Genomic DNA, 14,622 nt, shown 5'->3' with positions numbered 1-14,622 from the left:
CTCCCTGATCTTATGCTCCCTCCCCCTACCCTATGGGCCGTTTCCTCTAACTCTGCCAGTCCAAGTCCCACCCCTCTCACGCCCAACTCAAATCTTGCCTCCCCTAGGCAGTCTGCTAAGCCTTACAGAGCTCTCACTTCCTGATCCCCTCTGGCTCCTGGAATATCCAAAAGGTCTGTATTGGGCCTCTTTCCAGTGACTGGTGGGTTTTCCTTACATTGCTCTGACGCCCTTGCAACCAAGAGGGACACAGGCCCAAGACTCCTGGGTCTACACCCAGAGCCTGGTATAGACAGTACTGAAGGCAACATATGAATGATAATACTATGATATGTAAATGAGGACCTGCCATTTCTTGACTGAGGGCAGGTATGTACTCCTGTTTGTTGTTTTTTTTTTAAATTTTTAAACACTTATTTATTTTTGAGACAGAGAGAGACAGAGCATGAACAGGGGAGGGTCAGAGCGAGGGAGACACAGAATCTGAAACAGGCTCCAGGCTCTGAGCTGTCAGCACAGAGCCCGATGTGGGGCTCGAACTCACGGACCATGAGATCATGACCCGAGCTGAAGTCAGCCGCCCAACCTACTGAACCACCCAGGCGCCCCTGTACTCCTGTTTCATGATGCTGATAGAAGCAAAGGGTATCTGTTGTTTTGGTCTCCCCAGTGTCTGGGCCTCAGCATCTTTGGCCAACACCTGGCCGACTTGTGGTATATGCACTGTGATTCCCTCTGAAGGACCACCCTTCTCCCATTCTGAATGCTTCTATATGGGGGACACAGATGGGGTCATGTGATCCAAGCATAGCCAGTCAGTGTATCCTAGCCCTCTGGCCACAGTGTTTGGGTGGAGGTGGGGGTATGACCTAAGTTGGTCCATTGAGATTTGCTCCCAAGATTTTTGCTGGAACTATTGGGAAAAAGCATTTCTCTTTCAGAGGGATAGGGTCTATGCTGGAGGTACTAGTGGCCATTTGTCATCAGGGAGGGAGAGGAAGATGGAACCCAGAAATGGAGACACATTCCTGATGTCAAACACGTGGATCCAGCCATGCTTGAAGGAAGTACACTTCCTGGCCTTCTCCGTCATTTAGGGCAATACATTCCAGTTTTTGTTTAAGCCACTTTGAGTTGGATTCCTGTCATCTGTATTGGAAATAGTACCAATTCAGGGTACCCCACAATTTTAATCCAAGAAATAAAGTGAGAAAGAAGGGGACCACTTAGTCTGATGAGATAATCACAAAAATGCTATAACTGTTGTTATGGACTGAATTGTGTCCCACCCCCTAAATCCATTTGTTAATGCCCTAAATTCATATGTTGAAGCCCCCCAGTGTGACAGTATTTGGATATAGGACCTGTGCAGAGGTAACTAAGTCCTCAGGAGAAAGCAAACTTATGACACCTTGATCTTGGACTTCCAGGCTCCAGAACTGTCAGAAAAAACTCTGCTGTTTAAGTCTCCTAGTCTGCTATTTTGTTATGGCAACCTGAGCAGACTAATACAACCTTCTTTTCACAGATAAGGAAATACACTTTTGCCTACACTAACACAGCTTCAGGTCTGCCTGATGCCAGGCAGGCTGGCTCCACTGGACCCCAGGCTGGTCCAGACTCCTGGTTCCTGCCCATCAGACTCAAGGCCTCCGGTAGGAAATAACCAATCTCTTTATTTACAAGTGATTGTACAGTGAGAAAGCCCAGGCAGGAGGCAGGGGCAGGGCGGGGTATGGGCCAGCACTTGGGCTCCAGCAGGTCACTTGTCTGCACGGACAAACGAGGCGAAGACGCTGTCCTTCCGGCTGAGCAGCTTCTCTGGCTCGTCGAACTCAAGGATGGCGCCACGTTTCAGGACAATCACCAAGTCTGCGCTCAGGATGGTGTGCACACGGTGCTGGGTGGGGCAGGAGGGGCCCGGTCAGGGTTGGGGGGGGCAAAGAAGGGGCAGCTGGGGGTATCCCTCCTGCAGTTTGGAGGAGGAGGCCTGTGGATGGAATGTCCCATCTCTGTGGCCACTGCCTTTTCCTGGGGTGGCTGTGACTCCAAGCCCTCTGTCCACTAATGATACCCCCCTTCCCTTACCAAATCTCAGCTCTGCCCTCACCTCTAGGCTTCAAGACTCAGGACTGCCCCACACCCCAACCTCCACTTCCTATGGAGCAGTAACCCTAGCCTAGCTCACGGGGCCTTGGAACCTGGAGAAAGAGAAAGGATCTGAAGAAGTGCAGGTGCAAATCCTCCCACATTCCACATCCTACAATGCAGTTTCCCCACAAGCCCTCCAGACTCTTTGCTCTGTATTACTCCAGGGTCCTCTCTTGATGACCAGGCCCGGGTGTGAGCCCAGTGGCTGTCCTCTGATGGCAGCCTCAAGAGTCCAGTCTTCTCTCTGGGTGCTTCCCAAAACCCCAACAAGGGGCCCCTTACCGCGATGGTGACCACAGTGCGGTCTGCGAAGGCCGTCATCACCACCTTCTGGAGGATGTTTTCCTGCCAGGTGGGAGCGACAGCTGTTGGCTCATCTGCCTAGTGGATGGGGTCTGGCCTGGCTTTGGGGATGTGGGGCCCAGGTTTATGGTCCAGCTCCCATGTGATCCCAGTAGCCCACCACTCCCTCTGTCTGGTCCTTGTCTCCCAAGACCAACCAAGTTCTAGCATTCAGGAGCTGGGCTCAACCTGTTGGGGGGTCAGCTCTGTGCACATATGTGTGCTGTATGTCTGGCTGTGCTGTGTGGCGGGTGATGAGTGTGAAGTCTCTGTGGGTCTGTGTGCAGCTTGTGTGTACGGACACTATAAACATGTCTTAAGACTGACTAGAATCAGGGTCCCCCAGTCCTTTGCCTTTTCTGCCACAAATGGCCCTTGATGTTAAAGACCACTTGAGCTTCAGGACCACTTCTTGCAAATTTCACCCTAACACCCCATGAAAACTGTCTCCAAGACCCCACCCCATTTATGTGCTCAGGACTGACCGTGGCCATGTCAATGGAAGCCGTGGCTTCGTCCATGATGAAGATGCTGGTCTTTCGCACGAAGGCCCGAGCCAGGCAGAACAGTTGCCTCTGACCCTGACTGAAATTCTCCCCACCTTCAGTGATGATGGCATCTGAAAACAGCCCCGGGTGAGGGGGGAGGAGCAGGGCTGAGTTAATCTCGCATTGGGAGTTTAGTAGATGGCATGGCTTGGGGAATGTTGGAAAATGTATGCCCGGGGCAGATATGCAGGCATATGTCATGAGGACAGGTGTGCCCAGGGTTGCTGCGCCTTATCCAATGACACAGATGCTCTCTGTGTGGATTTTCAAGGAGAAGAGCTCCCTCTGCAGGTTTGCACTGCTGTGGCCCCAGGCAGTTCCAGGAGGGAGCTTGTGCACTGTGTATGTGCCGCATGTGTGTGGGCATTGGTGGAGTGATTCTCTGAAGCCAAGGCTTGGCCAGCCCCCACTGCCCCAGGGGTTGTAGCGAATACACCGAGGCTCTGCTGACATCTGGGGTGGGGGCAGGGTCTTCCCTGCAGCCTTGAAGAGTGACCTGTACCTGTGATTTCCCAGTCTGTCCTCTCCTTCCTTGGGGCAGAACTGGGCAGGCAGGTGGACGGGGCAGGCAGGGCTGAATGCACTGCCATGATATGATGAACTTGCAAGCTGTGTCTCACAGCTGTCCCCCCTCGGCCCTGGGGGGCCCAGGGGAGGAGCTAGCCCCTGAATTGACCAGTCGTGTGGCCTGGGACAACTCACTTGACCTCTCTGAGCTCCCATAAGGTAAAAGGTAAAACTAAATGGTTTCTAAACTAAACTCTGGGCAAACCAAAAACATGGGTGTGAGTTTTGCCTCCTAGCCCATCCAGACGTCCTTGCGTGCCTCCGGCTGCTCCAGCATGAATAGTTACCCAGGCCTCCCGGCAGCGCCTTCACCACCAGCTTCAGCTGGGCTATCTCCAGGGCCTCCCACAGCGTGCTGTCAGAGCACTTCTTCTCCGGGTCCAGGTTAAATCTGGAGGGTGACACAGAAAGTCCCCTTAGGGAAGGGAGCAGGGGGCCTGGCTCCGTCCCTGGGGACTGGCAGAGAGTGAGGCTGGTGAAGGGAACAGGGAGCCAGAACCGATCGCCTCTGGGGCCTGGCTGGCAGGCGGCAGCCAGCTGGTGAGTGGGTGGAGGAAAGTATTCCCAGCCTGATGGTTAGGCTACCTCCACCAGTGCCTGCCTAGGCCTAACGGGGAAAAAGCACGGCACGGGGGTAAAACTGTGAGGGACCAGGTCAGCCCATAGTGCCCAGAGCCTGAGCAGGGCTTCCTGCCCAGGATGCTGGGTACCCAGCCGGGCGCTCCTGGCCTTACCCACCCCCCTCCTCTCTATGCTCCAGATCCAAGGTGCGGGGCCTGGGCCCGGGGTGGGCTTGGTGGAGTGGTGGGGCTCACCGGATGGTGCCACTGAAGAGGACGGGGTCCTGCAGGATGATAGAGAGGCGTGAGCGCAGGGTGTGCAGCGGCAGTTTGGCGATGTCGATGCCGTCGATGATGATACGCCCTGTGTGGGGACAGTGTCTCAGGTGGGGCACCAGGGAGTGAGGGAGTTGGTGGTGCTGGGGGCAGGGTCAGCCTGGGATATGGGTCCCATGGAGGATGCGGGGGTGGGGGGCAGTGATTGCTGGGCCTCCTATGACATCTGACCACACACCAGGACTGAGGTCCCATCTGGCGGCTGTAGGTACACATGGGGTGCCTGTCATACAACTCACCTTCGAACATGTCCACCATGCGGAAGAAGGCAAGAGAGAAGGAGGACTTCCCGCTGCCTGTGCGGCCACAGATCCCAATCTGGAGAGAGGAGCAGGTTCACTGTGAGTAGCTGGGGGGTACGCAGGCATTGGAGGTCACAGCATCTCTTTTGTCCTGGCTTTCCGACCAGTTTCTTTTTTGGCCGGGCCCGGGCCAAAGTTTGGGCTTGCTTCCTACAGTCTAGAGGGGTCTAGAGGGGCCTCCCACAGGGACCATTTTCCTGGGCTTGGGCGTAGGTCTTGCTGTGCCTGGTATGCGGCTGCAGGGGAAATGCCGGGGGCGCTCGTACATACTCTGTGTGCACAGGTATGGTAGGGGGGCATGGGGCGTCTGGGTGTGGTATGCAAGGATGTATCTGGGTGCCCCACCTTAAACTACAGTCATCTCTGACCCACTTGCTTCCTGGCCCATGGGTACCCACAGAAATGACAATAAGGGATGAGTACAAAGACAGAGATGGTGACAGAGAAGGATGCGAGAGGCAGGGACAGATGGGAGGAGCTAGAGGCAGGGACAGAGGTACACCTAAAGGTCCTAGATAATGAGATGGACAGTCACAGCCAAAGACAGAGAGACAGAGACAAAGAGACAGAAGGAGAGGGGCAGCGTCACAGCAGAGGGGGAGCGAGGAGGGAATCAGAGAGTTGGGTCAGAGGGCCAGGCAGGGGCTCCCTCCCCAGGACAAGTGCAGCCTCCCTCTCTGCCCCTATGACCTGCTCTGAAACTCAGGGGGCAGTGCCCTGGTAGAGCCCCTGGCCATTTGCAGGGGGGCTCTGACAAAAGCCCTTTAAGCCAGGGGAGTCTGGAGTGTCCATCTCCTTAGTGGGTGAGTGAGGGCAGCAGAAGGAGAAGGAAGAGGGGGTGGGGGAAAGGTGGCCTGAGCCTTGTCGGTGTGAGGAGCCCAGGCTGGAGACTGGGGCGTCTGACTGGGTGTGAGCCCTGGAAGGCCCCGGGGGGCCATGAGGTGACTCTGTGAGGCCCTCCAGCCCTATGTCCTGCCAGCCCACTGACCTTCTGTCCTGGGGAGATGAGGGCGTTGACATGCTTCAGCACTGGCTTCAGGGAGCTGTCATAGCGCACACTCAGGTTCTGGATCTGGATCTTCCCTTGGTCTGGCCAGTTCTTCGGGATCAGCGAGGGTGCTGAGGGCCAGGCCGGGGGTCAGGCAGCACATGGGAGCCGCAGCTGGTATCCAGGAGGGCCAGCCTACCCCAGCCTTGCTTGTGGCCGCCTCAAGCCGGACATGCCCCTCCTCCGGGCCTCTCCCCTGGCATGCCCTCTCCTCTGGCCCCTCACCTAGCAGTCCCTCGTAGCTCTCCGCTTCGGTTTTCAGCAGCCCGTGGATGCGTTTCACAGCTCCCAGCTGGATCTCCATGTCTGCTAGGTTCCTCACCATCCAGTTGAGGTAGTTGGAGACCTGTGGGGAGTCAGTGGTCACTCGGCTCAACCCTGGCCACTGGGATGCCTCGTCTTACAGCTGAGGGGCCAAAGGTCCTCAATGCCTTCTGCTGACTGTTCAGGGTGGGCCCTCCCTGGAGGCACCGGAGGGTTATAATGAATGTGGATCCTTACCCACCACCTGTCTGGGGCCCCAGTCCTGGGTTAGCCCTCCTGCCCACGTGGTCCATCCCGCATTGGACTCACGGTAGCTTGGGGTAAGGCCTGAAGGGTGTCTGAGTTGGGGAAGGTGCCTGAGATTCCCCAACTGCTGGTATCTGAGCCCTCCCCTGCCCTAGTCTGCTGCCACTCACCATTAGGGCATAGGTGAGGCCCAGGCCCACCAGGCCAGCAGAGAGGTCCCTGTGCAGGGAGTTGGAGATGGAGGTCACGGCTGCGATGAGGACCACACATGCACCAATGTACTCCTGTGGAGGGAGGGGAGCCGGCCTGGGCCCTCAGGGGTTGAAGCCACAGCCACAGTGTCCCCCCACCCACCTCACTCCCTTCAGGGCAGAGGGTGGCTCACCAGAGACTCTACCCCAGCCCAGCTACACACCTGCACGTCATCAGACACCCAGGAGGCCTTGAAGGCTGGAGCCCCAGGAGACAACGTGTGCACACAGCTTACGCTGCTCCCCCTACCCATCTGCACATGCCTGAACATGCACGCCCCACCAGCTGGCCCACACAGGTCATATGAGCCACTTCAGACACACACTCATCACAGTTCAACACACAACTGTTCTGGCTACTGGCACACACCCCAGGTACACAAGCCCCCAGGCAGTGACGGGGAAGAGGAGGCTCCGGTCAGACACCAGGAGGGCTGCCGGGGCTGGGAGAAGCAGGAGGGCTCGGTGCCCACCCTGTATGCACACACAAGCTGGTATTCCATCCTCTTTTCCTGCCCTCTGGTCCATGTTTGGCCCTTGCTCTGGCTCCACCGCCCTATCAGAAGCCCCTTTCCCGGGGCCCGGGGTGGGAAGGGGGTGGCACTTGCCATGCGGACTTCTAGCCATCTGTTGGCAGCGGTGAGGAAGAGGGAGGCAATGTTGTTGGAGTCTGTGTATTCAAGGAGCTTCTGCTGGAACCTAGCCTCATACCTGGAGGGAGGATGAGGAGGGTCTGAGGGTCCACATGGCCCCCAGGCCTCTCCTCACTTACAGAGAAGCAGCCAGGAGACATGTCATATCTGACCTTACGTATGCCATTCCTCTCTGGACTGCCCTTCCAGCTCCTTGCTACCTCCTCCCTCCTTCGAACTCCTGTTCTCACCCCAAAACCTGTTCTCTCCAGGGCATCCCCTTTACAGTAAAGGGCACCTCTGCCCATCTAGATGTTCAGGCCAGAAATGAAGGAATTGCCTGGATTCACATCCAATCCCTCCACAAGATGTCTTATTTCTACCTCCAAAATCACCTTTGCCTCTGCCTGCCCCTCTCCCTGCTTGTTTCCCCATAGGTCTGCCTGCTGTTTCCCCACAGGCTACTCTGTACACAGCAGCCAGCATCATCTTTGTAAATTATACATTGTGTCCCATCTCTCCCCTGCTGAGAATATCAATGGCTTTGAGGCTAAAGAACCACCTCCTTGCCAGGAGCCTGTTTGAGCTGGCTCCTGCCAACCTAGCATCCTTTCATGCCACAAATTCCCTTGCTCACTGCATTGCAGCCACAGAAATTACAATAAAGTAACTTATTACTTTTCCTTTTTTGGTTTTGTGATAATGCCGAGGTCTTCCCCACCCCAGGGCCTTTGTACATGCTCTTCCCTCTGCCCAGAATGCTTTCTCCTCTGCTCTTCACAAAGCTGACTCCTCTCAGCATTCAGGCTTTACCTTAAGTGGCACCTCCTCTGGGTGGCCTTTCCTGACCTATTGTTCTCCATCTCTGCAGCCTGTTTGTTTCATAATCTTTGCTCATATATTCATTTCTCTAGTCGCTTATCTCCCTCATGAGACTAAACTCCATGAGACTGGAGCCCATGGCTGTTTTGTTCACCAGTGCATCCCCAGCACCTGTCACTGTCAATAAATACTTGTTGAATGAATGCATGGAACCTTCCCTGACCCTCTAAGGTAAATGGGATCTCTCTGTACAAGGAACTCTGGAGGTTTCTTCCCTGCCTTTGCACCCTCATCAATTTCTCCTTGCGTTACTTCAAATAGACCTGCTTCTTCTCTCTGACCAGCCTGGGCTCCTGGTCTCACTCTTCTTGACCGCCCCCTCACACTTGGCTGGCCTGGCCAGGCCCAGAGGAGGGAGCGGAGCATTTGTTTAATGATGAGCCAAGGAAGGAATGGAAGCTGTCTTAGCACTGGTTTCAAGGAAACAACTGAGGAGACTCAGAGGGACTCAAAACAAGTCTTACTGGGCATTTGCTTTTCACTCCTGGAAGGTATTTGTTCAGCTTTGATTATTTCTGGGTAGAGGGGCCGTGCCCGAACTGTGTGTCTGAGGAGAGCAAAGTGAGTCTCTGAGGTGTGAGAGAGCGTGTGATTGCACAGCCACGGGTGGCCGTGTGGGGGTGGGTGATGCGGCTGAGGCAAATGTGCAACCCCACGTCTGAAGGGTGTGACTGAGTGCGCACCAAGGGTGTCTGTGTGTGTGCATGCGCGCGCGTGTGTGTGTGAGACGGGAGGGCCTGAGGGGTGGGTGTGCGTGAGGGTGTGTGGGAGATGCAGCTTGTGGGACAGGTGTGTGGCGGTGTGAGGATTGTGGAAGGAGGTCCAGCTCGGGGCCACGCACACCCACGTTGGCTTCTGAGCGTTCTTACTCACTGGCTGGGTGTCAGGACCGAGATTCAGTTTCCTCATGAGTAAAACGGGGACAGTAATGGCTCCTGCCTAGACTGAAACAACGTCTGAGCCCAACACTGAGTCCAGGGCTGGGAACTCTTGAAGATTTTTTTGGGGAAAAAGCAAGCTTTTTTCTCCTAGAGAAACCAGAAGGTCCAACAGGCCTGGGTTCCAAGCCTGGCACTGGCTCTCAACCATGTGTGTGGCCTCAGGTGGGTTACTCAGCCTCATCTGTTGAACGTGGCTGCTCGTATCCATGTCCTCGGGCTCTGGAGAGGATGAAATGCAATAATCCACACACAGCACTTAGCACAGTGCCTGGCGTGTGCTGAGTGCACAATCAATAAATGCTAGTTAGCTCTCAACAGGGCAGGCTGCTGGGCAAAAGCCAATGAATTGACCACATCCAGGGATGACTACAAAGCCCTTCATTCAAATGTAAAACTCACCCGCTGTGTCAGTGGAGGGTGTGGGGGGCTTCACTGGGCAGTGGTTCCTCTGCCGGAGGGTAGGCTGGGTCTGAAGCTGGTTGCTGGATCCACTCAGATCCTACTGAGGGGGTCTGGCCTCTTGAGGAAAGCCACAATCTATCTGCCCCTGGCCCAGCCCAAAGGCCTCCAGGACACCATGTGTAAGGGGAACGTTGCTAAGACTGAGAAGAGGCCAGGTCCAGGGGTGTTGAGGGCCTTGGAAGTCAAGGGAACTGGGGAGATGCAGGCTAGAGATGGGAAGGGGGCTCAGAGGAGACCTTAGAGTCACGCCAGGTTTCAAGGGGCTTCTTTGTGGAAGACGTCACGGGCTTGTAAAGGGGCACAGGATGTCCAGGAAGCAGAGCCAAGGCCAGGGCAGAGCTCTGCTTTGCTTTCCTTTACTCAGACAAGATCCCGCAGATGACCTGTCACTGGCCCCAGATGCCCCAGGGAGTGAGGGGGGGCTGCAGTGCTGTACCCGGGGCCTGGACATGTCTCCTAGGGCTTTGGGGCTTAGAGGGAGGAGATACAAGCCACTCTGATTCTCTTGGCTGGTCCTTGAGCCCTAGGGTTACTCCTGGACATGGGCCTTGGTGTTGCATGGTTATTGTCACACCCTGCACAGCTGTGCCATCCTAAAAATAACCTGGAATCGCTCTCCAGGTGAGGCTGAGAGACCAGAGTCCAAGTCTCTGAGTTAGGGGTCTTTGGCCTGTCTGCCTGGAGGAGAGATGCCCTAATACATCAGGCAGAGGCTGGAACAGGGAGCAATAGCCCCCTCCCCTCCCCAGGCAGCCCCAGACACTCCTGTCCAGCCCAACACCATGACTGGGGACATAGAGGAGGGGCACTGAAGTTTTGGGGGGAATTCCTCCAGCTTGGTGAACTTTTATCTACCCTTTGATGCTAGCTCCAATGACTTCTCCTCTATGAAGCCTTCCATGACTGCCTCCCTTCTCTGTCCCCCCAGCCTGTGTTCCCCTTTCTTTCAGAGTACCTGCCACATGGGTTTCTCCTGGTCTGAACTTTGTAAAACAGCCTGTACCATGTTTAAAAAACCACTGTGGGGGCACCTGGGTGGCTCAGTTGGTTAAGCATCTGACTCTGGCTTAGGTCACAGTCTTGCGGTTCGTGAGTTCGAGCCCTGCATCGGGATCTGTGCTGGCAGCTCAGAGCCTGGAGCCTGCTTCGGATTCTGAGTCCCCCTCTCTCTACCTCTCCACCACTTGTGCTCTCTCTCTCTCTCAAAAATAAATAAACATTAAAAAAAAAGCCATTGTGATTTGTGAATACCAACATACTCCTCATGGGTGCCAGGAAATTCTAGGTCATCCAGTATACAGATCTTGATACTTGTGGGCAAGGTAATGGTGGTCAAAATGCATCTAAATTTAATTGTTTATATTGATAATCCTGGATTGTAAATGCCTTCAGGGCAGGGACTCATCTGACTCATCTCTGTCTTTTTAGTGCCTGGCATGGGTTTTAGCTCAGTAAATGTTTATTGAATGAATGAGTAGGTTCAAATCTGGGCTTCATGGGACCTCACACAGAGTGGTTATATAACATCTCTGAACCTCAATATCCTTATCTGGGAAATGGGAATAATCATGCTACCTGCCTTGGATTGCAGTGCAGAATGAATGAGATTGGCATGTAAAGTACTTGGCATAGTGTTTGAGTCACTGAAGGTTCTCAAAAGACGGCCTCAGGGCCGGCCCACACGATGTAAAAATCTTTAATAGCATTGCTATGCGAGGATATGTCCCAGCCTTGTTTCTTTTCATACCCTGCCTTAGTTCACAGAGGCTCTGGACTTGGCTGCAGGGCTGAGATTTTCCTCTCTGGATCATACAGTGGAGCCTACTGGACCTAACCCCTCTGGTGGACGTCATCTGGGCCTTGGGGCCTGAGGAGGGCTTGGGAGACGTGTGTCCTGGGCCTTCCTAGGCCAAGCCCTGAGAACTAAATCGCAGGACCTGCGGCCCTGGCCCCACCCGCACCCACCCCCACCTCGGGGTACATCTGGTACCTGAAGGCCCGGATGGTGGTGAGGCCTTCCACGGTTTCAGCGAAGTGGGACAGCAGGGGGAGCTGGGTGGTGTCATCTAGCTGCTGCAGGTCCCTGTGCAGGGGAGAGGAGCAGAACGGTTAGGAGGGCAGGCTCCCAGCTCAGCCTGGGTCTGAATCCTAGCTCCACCCCCAACCACTGCTTGGGCAAATGGCTTCACCTCTTCAGCTCTCAGTGTCTCACCTGTAAAGAGGGAAGATAACGGTACCACCCCAGCAAGCTGTTGTGGAAAACGCTTGAACAGCATGCCGGTGCAGCTACTGTCATCCAGGGCATCATCCACCTTGCATGGTCCCTGCCCCGCTGCACAGCCTCACTCTCCGTGCGGTGAGGCTGGTCAGGCACTGTCGGTTCCCTTTCACAGGTGAACAACTTGAACCTTGAGACGGCTCGTGAAAGGAACTGAAAGACCTAGCTCAAAGCTTTCCATCCCTTCCCAGGAACCACAGTAGGTTTTGGCACAACACAGGCCAGTATCTAAAAAGCTCCTTGAGGGGGAAAGGCCAGAGGTTTCCAAGGCAACAGAATCGCTCCTGCTCCTCACCACTGCACCTTTTCAAGCACATTACTGCCAGGGAGGCCAGCTTGGGATGCAGGAAGCAGCTTTCCTGGACAGACTGTCCCCAAGGCAGAGTGGATGTCAGGGGAACAGGGTGGTTTCTCTGGCAGAAGAAAGGAACTTTGTAAAACAGCTTGTACAGTGTTTAAAAAGCCACTGTGACTTGTGAATACCAATATGCTCCTCATGGGTGCCAGGGGATTCTAGGTCATCCAGTACACAGATCTTGATTCTGGTGGGCAAGGTGATTGTGGTCAAAATGTGTCTAAATTTAATCGTTTTTATTGATAATCAGTATTTTGACTCCAGTTACTAATCAACTATGTGCACTTGGGCAAGGTGCTTAACCTTTTTGGCTACAACCTGCAGTAAGATATGCATTTTATATCACAAGTCAGTGTGTGTGTGTGAACACGCGTGTGTGCGTGAACACACACATGTACACACACGCACATGTACACACACACCCCATGTGACCCCAACAAAGGTTTTATGAAGCAAAACTTACTGCTACTGTGTGCATATGGTTTGATAGTATCTGTTCAGTTTCATTTTTTAAAAATGCTGGCTGTGATCTATGATATTGATTTCATGACCCACGGACAGGTTGTAATTGGCAGTTTGATAAACCCTGGTCCAGAGATTTTTTTCAAAATTTTCGTAAAATTATTGAACCTAAGAGTTTAACAGAATCACTCCCAGAAAGAACTTCTAGAGCATCTTCTTAGAAAATGTTGAGTAGGAAAAAAAGGCTGTGTGGCTCCAAGGTTCCTGAGGGAGAATACGATCAATGTGAAAGGCTTCCTCAAGTCAAGGCTTCCAAGTCAAGGCTCTGGACCCCGCGAGCTGGGAGGTATGGTTGCCATAACACCCCTCCCATCAGGTGCCCCCATGATTTCGTGCATCAACAATCAGCCTGGTCACTGGACTCATAGAACCCTCCTGAGAATCATTTTGGCAAAATGAATGAAGGGCATAAACATGTGTATACATCCTGACCTAGCAATTCCATTTCTGACCATATCTTTTAAGGCAATATTTGAAATATTAATGGCGATGTGTGTGTGTGTGTGTGTGTGTGTGTGTGTGTATGTGCTGAGAGATGGTTACATCAGGATAGTGGGAGATGAATCTATTTCCTTCATTTCTATTTTCCTTTTCAGGGGGATAGGACTCTACTACTTTTTGATGATTACTCTAATAAGAGTACCAAACTGCCTATTGCAAAGCACCTCCCATCCCTCATTCCCCTGAGGCTGACAAAGACTGCCATCACCTGGATGCCACCCGGAAGTACTTCTGGATGAAGTAGCACACCACGGCCAGGGGCAAGAGGGCCACGAGGAACACAGGCGTGACATAGGAGATGACAGCCACGGCTGAGACACAGAGCAGGGTGGAGCGGCTCAGGCACTCTAGCGTGGATGGGATGTGCTGACGGAGGGGAGGGTGAGAGAGGGAGGTGAGTTTTGGTGTTTCTCTTCAGTGCGTTACCTGCCGCCATGTTTTTCTCTCTCACATTATTACAGGCACACGTCTCATATCTCCAGCTACACTGTAGGCTCCCTGAGAACAGGAATCAGGACTTTGTTTCCTCACCATCTAGTACGATGGCAAATAAAGAACACAAGCTGAATTGAAATGAATATTCTTCACAGAATCAGTCACCTTGGTTCAGAATATGCTGGAACCTTACTGAAGTGAGCCAGAGGGTATTGGATGGAAGCCAAAGGGATGTGGTTTCCCTCAGCCTTATCATGAAGATCTCACAGGGGAAGCATCTCACAGAGGCAGCATTATAATCAGATTGGGGCCCCTGCTTCCTCCCCCAGGGCTCTGATCACCAGATCTGGGGAAGCCAGCACCAGAGAGGAAAAGCTCCTAGGGGTCTGGACTCTCTCTGAACTGGGGAAATGGGTCACAGTCCTGTGTACCTGGTCAATGGTGTTACAGTCAGCTGAAAATCTATTCAGGATGCTTCCAAGGGGCGTGGTCTCAAAAAACCTAAGAGGCAACCAGAAGAAGTTACTCATTCGTTTATTGATTTTCTTCCTGTTTATCGAGTGAGGGTAGTGATTTCTTTCATTCTGGTGTCTCTGGAGTCATCCCTGGGTCTGGTTTTCTAGGGGCGGTTGCCTTTGCAAGTCTGTAGATATCTGGTCTGCGTTCCTGAGAATTTCTGCAACTGCCCACAGGGGTGCTGGCCCCTCACTAACCTCTCTGGCTCTCAAGCCCATGTATGACAATTGCCACCTTCCTCAGCTCTTGCTCAGCCTGACTCACTCAGCAACTATCCTGGGGACAAATAGTCTTCTCCAGAGGGATGATGTGTCAGGGGGAACAGGGCCCTGTGGACAGTCTGTCAGCTGGCTGACCCTGCAAGGCTACTCTGCCTGTCATCACTCTGGCTGTGACCCAGAATCAGCCCAACCCCAACCAGAGGATTTCAGAAGCACAGATCTGGGACAAATAGGGGGTAAGTAAACTTTGAGGTCATGTCTG

General features: G+C 53.7%; 1 protein-coding gene across 6 annotated transcripts in view; it reads right to left on the bottom strand.

Annotated features, from left to right (window-relative positions):
• Positions 1-1,656: 1,656 nt before the first annotated feature.
• The window catches only part of ABCC8 (ATP binding cassette subfamily C member 8), a 76,975-nt gene continuing 64,009 nt past the window's right edge, over positions 1,657-14,622 (bottom strand). For all 6 annotated transcript variants that reach the window (XM_019456456.2, XM_019456451.2, XM_019456454.2 and 3 more), the window contains 13 exons: positions 14,055-14,124; positions 13,397-13,554; positions 11,523-11,615; positions 7,224-7,326; positions 6,535-6,648; positions 6,080-6,200; positions 5,795-5,925; positions 4,744-4,822; positions 4,424-4,532; positions 3,896-3,999; positions 2,979-3,112; positions 2,434-2,496; positions 1,657-1,900 (listed from right to left, as the gene is read on the bottom strand). In XM_019456456.2, the coding sequence (XP_019312001.1) occupies positions 1,763-1,900; positions 2,434-2,496; positions 2,979-3,112; positions 3,896-3,999; positions 4,424-4,532; positions 4,744-4,822; positions 5,795-5,925; positions 6,080-6,200; positions 6,535-6,648; positions 7,224-7,326; positions 11,523-11,615; positions 13,397-13,554; positions 14,055-14,124 (1,417 nt within the window). In that variant the 3' untranslated portion in view covers positions 1,657-1,762. The remainder of the gene's footprint in view (positions 1,901-2,433; positions 2,497-2,978; positions 3,113-3,895; positions 4,000-4,423; positions 4,533-4,743; positions 4,823-5,794; positions 5,926-6,079; positions 6,201-6,534; positions 6,649-7,223; positions 7,327-11,522; positions 11,616-13,396; positions 13,555-14,054; positions 14,125-14,622) is intronic.

This window comes from Panthera pardus, unplaced genomic scaffold, assembly GCF_024362965.1.
Source record: "Panthera pardus isolate Hobbes unplaced genomic scaffold, ASM2436296v1 HiC_scaffold_12, whole genome shotgun sequence".
Lineage (NCBI taxonomy): Eukaryota > Metazoa > Chordata > Mammalia > Carnivora > Felidae > Panthera > Panthera pardus.
The sequence above is the reverse complement of the archived record's forward strand: the minus strand, read 5'-3'. Positions and strand labels throughout refer to the sequence as shown.